Consider the following 12,653-nt stretch of genomic DNA (forward strand, 5'->3'; position numbering starts at 1 on the left):
CAGAGCTGGAGCACGGCGAGGGGGGAGCTGGGGGATGCACGGGGGCCGCCACCCGCATGCATCCCCTGTCTGGGAATTGGTCCTGCTTTAAGCAGGGGGTTGGACTAGATAACCTCCTGAGGTCCCTTCCAACCCTGATGTTCTATGATCTTGCCTTTAGTAAGGCTTTTGATACTGTCTCCCATGACCTTCTCATACACAAACTATGGAAATGAAACCTAGATGAACATAACAATAAATAAGATGGGCATAATGAGTGGGGTTCTCCAAGGATCAGCTGTGGATATGTTTCTATTCAAAATCTTAATGATTGAGATAATGGCATAGAGGACACTTATAAAGTTTGTGAAAATTTAAGGTCTAGAAAACATGACCTATGAGGGAAGATTTAAATATGATAACAGTTTTCAAGCATGTACAAATAAAGTAGCATCTTTTTACAAAAGCAGTTTCTTACAATCTATACGTATCACTAACTGCTACAGAGAGCACGTTTCTACAGGTAGCAATTTCACATACACTATCGTGCAAGAAACTGCTAGCTGTAGGCATTTGCTACATCAGGTAGCAGTTTAATACAATAGCAGTTTCTTACAATCTACACGTATCGGTAAGTGCTACCGGTAGCACATTCCTACGCGGAGCAGTCTCAGAAACACAGTTTCCAGCTCGGCCCGGCTGAACCCCGGAAGGCAGCAGCCAGGAGGCCGGTGTGACGACACCCCGGGCCAGGGCGGAGCATAAGACCGGGTTCCCGGCCCGCTCTCTGTCACGGTGCAAGCCCCACCCCGCTGCAGAGCCCGGTCCGGAGTCTCCGTTTCCCCTGCCCCGGTGTCTGTGCCGAACCGCTGCCGCCGGTCTCCCCATGGCGAGCTGCTTCCGCGGCCCCCTCCCGGGGCGCCCCTCGCTGCCGCTGTTCCTGCTGCTGCTCCGCGTCTCCCTCGCGCAGGAGAGGGCGGCGGCCACGTCCCTGCTGAGCGGCTATTTCGGGACCAAGTCCCGGTACGAGGAGGTGAATCAGCACCTGCTGCAGGACCCGCTCTCCCTGGGGCCCCCGGACCCGGGGTACCTGCTGCCCTCCGCCGCCTGCGCCCCGCTGCAGCTCCGCGCCCTCATCCGCCACGGCACACGCTTCCCCACCGAGAAGCAGATCCGCAAGCTGGGCCAGCTGCACCGCCTGCTCCGCAGCCAGGAGCGGCCCTGCCCCGCCGCGCAGCAGTTCGCCCACTGGGACATGTGGTACCACCCAGACATGGACGGGAAGCTGGCGCCCAAGGGCCGCCTCGACATGGAGCAGCTGGCCCAGCGTCTGGCCGCCCGCTTCCCCGGCCTGTTCTCCCCGCAGCGCCGCTTCGCCTTCGCCAGCAGCTCCAAGCACCGGTGCGTGGAGAGCAGCGCCGCCTTCCGCAAGGGGCTGCAGCTGGCCCTGCACCGGCAGCTCCCGGCCAGAGGTAACGAAGCGGGAAAGGCTGGCCTGGGTGCCCCGGCACACTCGGGGGGGAATAAAGTGGGGCCCTGGCCTGGGGGCCTTTGGGCCCCAGCACACACTACTGGCGCAGGTAAGGTGGAGCCCTGCCCGGGACTGGCTTACGTGCCCCCAGCACACACGGGGGGGGGCTAAGGTGTGGCCCTGCCTGCCCCCCCTCCCCAGCGCCTGGGGGCCCCCAGCACACACATGATGAGGGGGAGGGTGCCTTCTCCAGCCCTAAAGACCTGTGATAAAATTGGTTTTAAAATGTTGTTGTTGTAGTAGGTAGAGAGGAAAATATGTCTACCCTATAATGGAAACAATCTTAAGAATAGTTCGGTTAGCATGGTTCTCAATAGAATCTCTGCATATCAGGAAAAGCAGCATTAGAGCCCTGCTTGAAATACATACAATTGAAACTAATGTAGTTTTCCATTTCTCTTATTGTGGGCAGGGTTTAAGTCTAATAGATTATAATTAAACTCTTAATTCTGACATCATAACGTTTTGTTTTTTTGTTATAAATTAGGGTATCTGACAGGTTGCCTCCCCATTCAGTCCCCAGACCAACTTTTGTAAAATCTGGCAGGGAATTCTTTAAATTATCTGTTTTTGTGTGTATTATAGGGGTTTTCCGTTAAGAATTGTTTTTCCTTTCAGATATCGAGAATGAAGAGACTGAGATTAATGACAAATTAATGAGGTTTTTTGATCATTGTGAGAAGTTTGTAACCTGTGTAGAAGAGAACGCTACAGCTATGTACGAAGTGGATGCCTTCAAACAGGGTCCTGAGATGAAAAGGGTTTTGGAAAAAATTGCGGCTACCTTGTGTGTACCAGTGCGTGATTTAAATGCAGGTAGCGTACTTATTCTGTTTTTTGATTATTTAACTTGCATAAATGTTGTTTTCTAGGATCTTCAGATAGTTATGAAAAACAAACAGTTTAAAATACTCTTTTATAGGCCTTTGGAAAGATTAGTGAAGGCAGCATGTCATATCACTATTTGAAAAGAACAGCTTTTAAAAATTCCTTCATCTACCGAAGCCAAAGTGCATAGTGTACCCCTGACATAAATGTTGTAATACAAAGTTATAAAGAACCAGTTTTAACAGTTTAATTGAGGAACCCTTCTGGGAGAAGGACCAAAGTACAAAGGAACCCAAAATTCTGGATTACTTTTAAGGAAAAAGGTATAGTTTAAAAAAACTTGGCGAGATAATTTTAGTTTTACCGAATCACATACAAATTCTAGTTTTATTCCACTTTACTTCTGTTAACTTAAATTTCTTAAATACAGTTTTGTGGCAATGAATATTCATTGTCAGTGAACAGTCAGAGAACCTACTGTAGAAAAACCCTTCCCATTTACCCTACGGATCATATTAACGTGATACAAGTTGAATGTCTATACTTCTCAAAATGTTCTTCTCTTGAAGAAAAGGCACAGCTCATAGTCTAAACTAAAACTGGTATAATGTGGTAAATGTTTTTGTTTTTCCACATTGAAACTCTCTAGTATTAAATTCCATCTCCTACACAAATTTTTATAGAAACTCTTATATTAGAATGTCATAACAAAATGCATGAATTGCCTTTGCTGCTATTGAAATAATTGATGCATTCATAATCCTCGAACCTTCAACTAAACTGTAAGTGGACAAGTAGTTGCTAAAATAAGAATGATTAGAGTAGCTGGCAATGCATTGTGCCTAATAGGGAATTTTGTGTAAGCCTATGGGGTCATTGATAGAGAATGTAAGTTGCAGGTTTTTGTTGTTGTTCTACGTAAAACTTGCAAGGAATTGAGTTGGATTTGCTGTCTTAAATCAGAAAAGTAGTGCATTTGTTCTTGCCATCTAGTAGTCCAAATAAGGAGTAAACATAACCTTATTTCTATATCATGTAACTATTGTCTACTGCATAATAATACACACCAGTAGATGTAAATTACTAAACAGGTGATGGTTACACTTGCGTGTCCCTTCTCTGTGAAAGGCTCACAATCTAAGGCCTGATCATATAAACATTTGAGTAGGCCCATAATGCAAAATTGGAGCCTTAGCATACCATACATTATGTGTTTGGGCTCTGGATTGGATGTTATTTTATATTCTTGTTTATATTCTTTCTCATAATAGGAGGGTGATGCTGGGAGTTGTGGTAGAGAGCAAATAAACTTATTTGTCATCTATCACTTATTTATTTGGATTTATTACAGATTTGGTCCAAGTTGCTTTTTTTACTTGTTCGTTCGAGTTAGCTATTAAAAATGTGAATTCTCCTTGGTGCTCACTCTTCAATGAAGAGGATGCTAAGGTAGGTGTTGCATGTATGTAGTATCGTGGCATTAACTTTGTGTAAAGTTGTTCTGGTCAGTTTTGCGTATTTATGTAAACAGTTCGTTATATGGATATTCTTAGAAAAAAGAGGTTTTAGTTTAATGTTTCATTCAGACGCAATTCTGCAATATTAAAGACATTACATGATTTACTACATTTATGAAAAGCAAATCTGAGCATCAATTAGAACATAATGTAACAGAAATACCAATTTTTCTGTGTTAAGTGACCAATCATTTAGACTTCTAAAAGAGAAATGTTTCTCCTCTCTCCTTTTGTCTATCAGGCTTCACTGTGCCTGACAAAAAAAACACTCAAATGTTTGTCTTTTCATCCCTCTCCCCCCAGTTTAAAAAAAAAAAAAAAAAAAAGGACAAGGTGAAAACTGAACTTGAATATGTATCATTTATTCTTGAAATTGTGAAACAGTACCCAAGGCCGGTGCAAGGCAGTTTCGTGCCCTAGGCGAAACTTCCACCTTGCGCCTCCCCCCAGCTAACCCTGCCCACCGCGGCAGCTAACCACACCCACCCATCCCTGCCACCAGAGGAGCCCCCTCCTCTCCCCCCCCCACCCCTCCCCAGCAGCTAACCCAGCGTGCCACCCGGGAAGTCCGCCGCCCCCCCCCCCTGCCCGGGGAGCTCATCCTCCACGGAAGCTAACCCCATTCCTCCGGCCCGGGGAGCCCCCCCACCACGGTAGCTAACCCGGCCCGGGGAGCCCACCTCAGCCTCCTCCACTGAGCATGCCAGCGCTGCTCTGATTCTCCTCCCCTCCCAGGCTTGCGGTGCCGATTGGAGGAGAATTAGAGCAGGGGCTGTTCGCTCAGCGGAGGAGGCAGAGTGGAGGTGATCTGGGGCGGAGAGCGGTTCCCCTGTGCGTGCCTTCCCCCCCCCCCCTTACTGCGGGCGGCCCTCCCTGCCCCCCGCCCCAGCTCCCCTCCACTCCACCTCCTCGCCTGAGCGGGCTTTTAGGTGCCCTCAACCACTAGGTGCCCTAGGCGGCCGCCTAGTTCGCCTAGTGGTTGCACCGGCCCTGACAGTACCCCAGAAAATCAGTGACCGCAACTTAGAGCAGCCTTCTTAATTAAAAAAAGTCCTGTGCACTCAATGGGGCAGGGGTCCTTTGGAAAAACATATGTCATGATGTAGAGACTAAACACAGGAGGGCAGAATTACCGGTAAGTCTGCATGGGCAACTGTAATTTTGGCATTTGCCTACTTTTGCGTGGTTGAAGATAACCTTAAAATTTGTTTAACTTCATTCATGTTAAAAAAGCAAATTAGGAAAAATCCAACAAATTCCATCATGTTGAACCATATTGACTCCCACGTGACTGATCAGCTTTAGAACCTCTAGATCCACAGCACAGGCATCTGTTACTCGAGCTAATTGATAGCAGTAGTAGGTTGTTGTCTACATGGGCCACTTGCTAGAGGGAGATGAGATGCGTTTTACCAGTGGGTTTCCCAGCTGCTTGCTGAAAGAAGAATGGTGAGACTCTGGAATCATGAATTCTATTCCAGGTTCTGAGGGGAGGATTCTCTAGTGGTTAGACCCTTGTGTGCAGTCCCCTCCAGCTTGTCCCAGTCTCTCTACCTCTATTTTTTTAGAGCATGATAGAATTAGTGTTCAGATCTGCAAGCTCTGAAGGAAGGAACAAAAAGTAAAAAGCAAACAAACAAGCAATAAAAACCAACCGAGTAAATACTTGTAAGCTTGTGGCTAAGGCACAGGATCTGAAGTCAGGAGATTGGAGTGCCACTCTTGACCCAGCTACATACTTTTTGTGACTGTCAGCTTGTCTTTCTCCTCCTGAGTTTCCTCATTGGTAAATTAGGATTAACGTTCTTGCCTAGCTCACAAGATTGTTGAGAGTAACTAGTGTTTGTAATCATACTTAGATCTTTTGATGGAAAGTGGTAAAGAACATTATTCACTCCTCCACAGAAAAATATTAGATTGGTATCGGAAGAGCCCAATACAGGGAGATAACTATGCCTCCCAATGTTTCTTGGTGTGGCACCATATATAATAAGAGTGCCTATACTTGCATCCTCTCTATTTCAGTTCTTCATACTACAGATGTATGCAGGAAAGGTCACTGGTAACTGATGTTGCCAGAGGAGTTCTGATCTAATGAAACAGTGAAACTCGCATTACATCCATTGCTTCATGAGGATTCAGTACTGTAGGGTAATTTAGACCTACTCATTACAGGAAAAACACCTGAGAGAGTTTTCTGTCCCTGTCACATGTAACTCACTATGATACTCTTAATATGTTTGAGTAGTTATAGCAAGAATGTATCCCCCCTTCCCCTGCCGAAACAGAATAAGGTTTGGCGATATCTTCACGTTGCACCAGTACTCTGTGGAATCTGTACTGTTGGTTTTTGAGTGGAAATTCAGGGTGTTGGTTTTGACTTATAAAGGCCTAAATGGCTTGGGACCTTCCTGTCAAGCAGAAGGCCTCTCATCTTTGTGATACTGCTGCAGCACCGATCAGCAGAGATGCTTGAGCTGGAGCCCCTTAGTTTAAATATGAGGGAGTTGCTGCTGGGACATATTCTGTAAGGGGCCCTGGACTTTGGTATTCACTTGATCATTCTCCCAGCCCAAAATAGCCAGAAGTTGTTGACCATCAAAGCATGCCATTTTTATCAGGCATTGGTGAGGGCAAAAGAAGAAAGGAAGGGTTTCTGTGGGATGAGGATTTTTTGCTTCAATTGAATGGCTTCCTCTTGTGTTTTTTTGTTTTGTTTTGTTTAGTCTTATTAACTGTTCCATGTTTCATTTTTAAACAAGGGGATTATATTTGAGGTTAGGGTACCATTTAGAGAGACACCTTTGTTTTTAGAAATTGAACTGTATAAATCAGGGGTCGGCAACCTTTCAGAAGTGGTGTGCTGAGTCTTCGTTTATTCACTTTAATTTAAGGTTTTGCGTGCCAGTAATACATTTTAATGTTTTTAGAAGGTCTCTTTCTATAAGTCTATAATACATAACTAAACTATTGTTGTATGTAAAGTAAATAAGGTTTTTAAAATATTTAAGAAGCTTCATTTAAAATTAAATTAAAATGCAGAGCCCCCTGCACCGGTGGCCAGGACCTGGGCAGTGTGAGTGCCACTGAAAATCAGCTCGCATGCTGCCTTTGGCACGCGTGCCATAGGTTGCCTACCCTCTGATATAAATCATGTTTTAGTCAATGTTGGGGTAGACTATGTTCCTTGTCACTGGAATAAGCTTTAAGCCTCCTGTGTTTGATAGTCCATATGTTTCTGGAAAACCTAAATCTCTCTACAGCTAAGTCAACTGCTAAGGATTGGAGAAGATAGTACTTCAGGTGTAAGAATGAGGATTGAAACTGATCAGGGTGAAGATGGCTTAACATCTTAAGTTTGTTGACATGATGTAATAATGCCTGGTACTTTGGAAGCCTTAAAAGATGCACTTTCCAAAGATTCTAAGATTTATAACACAATGGGGCATCCCTTGGATTAAGCATTACTAAAGTACACTTGGTATTTATGGGATGTATCAGATTCAATGAAGTCAACAAAGTTGACTTTTCATTTTCTCCTTTTAGGCTTTCAGAGCTGTAAAGATATTGTACCCTCCCAAGATCAGGTATCCACTGTGGAATTTGGAGACAAATGTCCCAGCACCAAATTTGGTGCGAAATGTATTAATTGCACCAGCTTTCATTATCAGTACAAAGATGTAGAAGTAATATTTAGTTGGTTGAGGCTGTCGTGATGTGTACTGTAGGTGGTCATATGGACAAGGATTAGAGGCATTTTTTTGAAGAGGTAGAGGACCCTTCATATATTTATTTATTTTTATTTTTTTTGTCATTTGCCTTCATCCCAAGGGTGGCTATAGCTTGGAGTATCAGTGTGTGACATAAAGGTTCTGGGGATTTTTTTTTTTTTTTTTTTTTTTTTTTTTTTTTTTTTTTAGACAACCATGAAGACTTAGATGTCAGTCTAGGTTCTGGTATTCCTTTGGAGTTAGATCACGCATGTAAGAGTCATGTATGATCTGTTTCTGCTTAGATTTGGCTGCTGGGAAGATCAGCTATCCTTTCAGATTATGCTGTGTCTCTCAGCAGCTTTTGGTATGACTGACCAAGTTGGGGACAAAGGGCTATTGCTGGAAATGGAAATTGTCTTTCAGAGATTGTTACTTCTAAAAGTTGGTCAGAGATGATGGGCATATCACTAAGGTATCTGCTATGCATCCCTGAAGAAGTTATATGGCCTGTGGTATACAGGAAGTCAAACTGGATGATTGCAACCGTACCATCTGGCCTTAGGAATCTCTGAATAAAAATCAATTTTGGTCAGCTGAGAGGCTTCTTAGTGTGAGCTTATAAACACTGTGTAGACGAGGGGTCTCAAACTCCATTTACCTTACGGCCAGTGCCAGTCCTCAGATACTCCCAGCGGGCCAATGATGTCCCTGAAGATGGTGTTCAGAAAAGAAAATGTTTTATATTGTATTTTTTATTTTGAATTTCTTAGAAATAAGACTGTCATACAACTTTATACAATTCTTTGCCTGCCAGAGAGTTTTTAGTGTTTGCCAGACTCCTGGCAACGCTTCAGTTCTGTCAGTTTCTTGATGTTTGGCCTCAGTGACTGAGCAGTTGAAACCTTCAGGATTGCAGCAAGGTGTGCATCAGATAGTTGTGTTCGGTATTTTGACTTGTTTATATTAATTGTGGAAAAAAGTGATGCTGCCCCCATGGCTGACTCTGCCTGGCAACTAGTGATGGTATCTCTGGCCCTCTCCCCCAGCCAATGGGAGCTGCGGGGGGCGGCACCTGCACCCGACATTGCCGGCAGCATGTCTGCCTACGTCTCTCCTCTGTGGGCCGCAGTGGGGAGGATCTCGGGCCGCAGATGGCCCGGGGGCTGGGACTTTGAGACCCCCTGGTGTAGACCAATACAGAAGCATCAGTATACTCATAAGTAAGACTAAGATTTTGTCATGGATACTTTTAGTAAAAATCACAGATGCCCGTGACCTGTCCCTGATTTTTAATAAAAATATCCATGATAAAATGGGACGGGACTAGGCAGTTGCGGGGTGGCTGGGAGCTCTGGGGCCCCCACCACCCGTGGGGGCTCAGAGCTCCGGGGTCTCCCTGCTACCAGCAGCAGAGGAGAGCTACAGGGTCCTCCTACCCCAGCCCCAGCAGTGGAGAGCACTTTGGGAATCCCCTTGCTAGAATGGGAAGCGGGCGGGGGTCCTCCTGCCCTCCCACAGTGGCTGGGGAGCGAGTGGGGGTCCCCCTGACCTCCTGCGACGGCACCTGGGAACTGCTGCCCATAGCAGCTGAGAGCTTGGGGGGCCCACTGCCTCAGGCAGCGGGGGGACCTTACAGCTCTCTGCCGCTGCAGGAGGCGGCGGGACCCTGCTGGGAGGGTTGAAGTCACGGAGGTCTTTGGAAGTCACAGATTCCATGACTTCTGCAACCGCCATGACAAAACCATAGCCTTACTGATAAGTAGCTGTGTGGTGTGGGTGTGGTTTTTTTTGGTTTTGTTTTGTTTTTTCCTTCTCCTATGGACCCTGGAAATTGGTCTTTGCCTGGAGGAGCATTTGGACAATATTATTGGTACGATGTGTCTGAGTTAGCTTGTCCTCATCCTTTTGGATATAGAAGTTTTGCCATTGGCTGGAAGTTAGTGATGGGAGGGTCACTGCTTGTTTGTGACTCCACTTAAATGGATTTAATCAGAAGTAGTGTGCCAAAGTAAGAATCTTACCACTTTTGGCCAAGACCTTTCTATGGAAAAACAGGTGTGTACAAGTGTGTGTTGTTGTTTTTCCCAAGGTGCAACTGGCACATCCTGTCCCCTTATTTACCCCATTATGACCTTACAAATACACACACTATTGTAATTATCACATTACTGGACTTTAGTGACTTGCAGCAGCATATATATTTAGGAATAATGTATATTTATTGCAACATTGTTTAAGTGCTTGACGGTGATCCTCTTCTGAAAATCTAACTTTAGATAAGATTCAAGAGGTGGCAATAACAAACAAAGAAAGGGAGGCTTAAGAGGAGGAGAGCATGGATTTGAGTATAAGATGATGCAGTTTCTTGTGTATATGTACACAGAATCATAGAAATGTAGGGCTGGAAGGGATCTCAAGAAGTTTTCAACTTCAGCCCCCTGCACTGTGGCAGGATCAAGTAAACCTAAATCATTCCTGACAGGTGTTTGTCCAACTTGTTCTTAAAAACTTCCAATGTTAGGAATTTCACAACCTCCCTTGGAAACCTATTCTGGATCTTAACTACCCTTACAGTTAACAAGGTTGTTTTTTTTTTCTGATGTCTAACCTAAATTTCCTTTGCAGCAGATTAAGCCTATTACTACTTGAGTGGAGATGGAAAACTGTCCATCACCATGCTCATTAGAACAGCCCTTAACATATTGGAAGAGGTATCAGGTCCCACCTCAGTCTTTTTTTTTTTTTTTTTTTTTGTCAAGACTGGCAGTTGTTTGTTTCTTAAACTTTCCTCACCGGTCAGGTTTTCTAAACCTTCTGTCACTTTTGTTGTTCTCTTCTGGACTCCAGTTTTCATCTTTCCTAAAGTGTGGTGTCCAGAATTTGACACAGTACTCCAGCTGAGACCTCACCACTGCTGAGTAGAGAGAGAGAAAATTACCTCCCACGTCTTACAAATGATACTGCTGTTAATACACCCCAGAATATTAGCTTTGCTTGCATCTGGATCTCAGTGTTGACTTATTTTCAATTTGTGATCCACTATAACCAGATCCTTTTCAGCAGTACTACCACTTTAACTAGTTATTCCCCAGTTTGTAACTGTGCATTTGATTTTTTCCTTCCTAAGAGAAGTACTTTGCATTTGTCTTTACTGAATTTCATCATCTTCAATTCAGACCAATTCTCCAATTTGTCAAGGTCATTTTGAATTGTAAACCTGTCCTCCCAAGCACTTGTAACCCCTCCCAGCTTGGTATCCTCTGCAAACTTTAAGCACGCTCTCCACTCCATTATCTAAATCATGAATGAAAATATTGTATAGTACTGGACCCAGGACTGACCCCTGTTGCACCCCACTAGATGTGTCCTCCCAGTTTGACAGTCAACCAGTGATAACTACACTTTCAGTATGGTTTTTTCAACCAATTGTGCACCCCCCTTATAGTAATTTCATCTAGACCGCATTTCCGTAGTTTGCTTATGAGACCGTCATGTGGGACTGTGTCAAAAGCCTTGCTAAAATATATAATTGCTAAAGCTTCCTCCTAATCCATTAGTCCAGTAATCTTGTCAAATAATGAAATTAGGTTACATTAGCATGACCTGGATTTGTCCAGAGCGTGCTGGCTATTCCTTATAATCCTATTACCTCTTAGGTGCTTACAAATTGATTGTTGAATTATTTGTTCATTTGTATTGAAGTTAGGCTGACTGGTCTATAATTCCCCGAGTCCTCTTTGTTCCCCTTTTCAAACATAGGTACTCTGTTTGCCCTTCTCCAGACTTGTGGAACCTCACCTGTTGCCCATGAGTTCTCAGAGACAATTGCTTCATCTAGCTCCTTAAGTATGCTAGGATTAATTGCAACAGGCCCTGCTGACTTGAACACATCTAACTTATTTTGATATTCTTTAACCTGTTCTTTCTCTATTTCCATATGTATTCCTTCCCCCTTGTTATTCATATTACTTATGTTGAATATCTGGTTGTCACTAACCATTTTAGTGAAGATTGAAACAAAATAGACATTATGCTCCTTAGCTTTCTTAATGTCATCAGTTTTTAGTTCTTTCTTTCTGCTAAGTAGAGGGCCTATTCTTTCCTTCATCTTTCTCTTGCTCCTAATGTATTTAGAGAACATCATCTTATTGCCTTCTTTGTCCCGTGCTAGGTGTAACTCATTTTGTGCCTTAGTCTTTCTGATTTTGTTCCTACATGGCTTGTGTTATTCTTTTGTACTCCTTAGCAGTTTGCCCATGTTTCCACTTTTTATAGGATTTTTTTCTGAATTTCTGGTCATTACAGAGCTCCTGATGCAGCCATATTGGCCTTTTAATATTCCTATCTTTCTTTCATATTGGGATAGATTTCAGTTGTGCTGTTAATATGGTCGTCTTGAGACACTTTCAGCTCTCCTGAACTTTTCCCCTTAGATTTTCTTCCCATGGCACCTTATCTACCAGTTCTGAGTTTGTTAAAAATCTTATTTTTTTTTATAAATCCATTTTCCTTATTCTGCTGCTCTCACTACTTCCTTTCCTTAGACTCATGAAATCTATCATTTCATGATCACTTTGACCCAAATTGCTTTCCACCTTCAGATTTGCTACCAATTCCTTCCTGTTGGCCAGAATCAAGTCTAACATGGCTGCTCCCCTGGTTACTTCCTCCACTTTCTGGAACAATGTATTTCTGGTCATTAGAGTCCCCCGCACTACAACCAGGTCTCATGTTTTGGATATTTATTACTCCTGGAGGAATTCTTGACCAAAAAAATTAAAAATTCTGCACACAATATTTGAAAATTCTGCGTATTTTATTTGTCATAATAACACAATATAATCATGCCAGTTACAATTAAGCATGTTGGGTGTGGATGGGAGGGTTTTTTTTTTTTTTCAGGGGGTGGGTGGGATTATTGGTGTTGGGAAGCCTCCCCCATGTGGACCCTGGCTGACCCCCAAGCCTCTCCCATTCAGTTAACCCCTGTCCCACAGCCCTTATCCCCATGGGTCTCTGCAGCCCCCCTCCTCCATCCTCAGGCTCAATGCTGTCACCCCACTAGCTCCTGAGCCCATTCTCCAG

General features: G+C 44.0%; 1 protein-coding gene across 2 annotated transcripts in view; it reads left to right on the forward strand.

The window, feature by feature from the left end:
- Window positions 1-343: 343 nt before the first annotated feature.
- The window catches only part of MINPP1 (multiple inositol-polyphosphate phosphatase 1), a 44,976-nt gene continuing 32,666 nt past the window's right edge, over window positions 344-12,653 (forward strand). Inside the window, exons 1-3 of one of the 2 annotated variants that reach the window (XM_008170569.4) lie at window positions 344-1,559; window positions 2,129-2,326; window positions 3,690-3,787. In XM_008170569.4, the coding sequence (XP_008168791.1) occupies window positions 866-1,559; window positions 2,129-2,326; window positions 3,690-3,787 (990 nt within the window). In that variant the 5' untranslated portion in view covers window positions 344-865. The remainder of the gene's footprint in view (window positions 1,560-2,128; window positions 2,327-3,689; window positions 3,788-12,653) is intronic. The other variant, XM_005292489.4, reaches the window with a different exon arrangement.

The sequence above is a fragment of the Chrysemys picta genome, chromosome 7 (genome assembly GCF_011386835.1).
Source record: "Chrysemys picta bellii isolate R12L10 chromosome 7, ASM1138683v2, whole genome shotgun sequence".
In the NCBI taxonomy this organism is placed as follows: domain Eukaryota; kingdom Metazoa; phylum Chordata; order Testudines; family Emydidae; genus Chrysemys; species Chrysemys picta.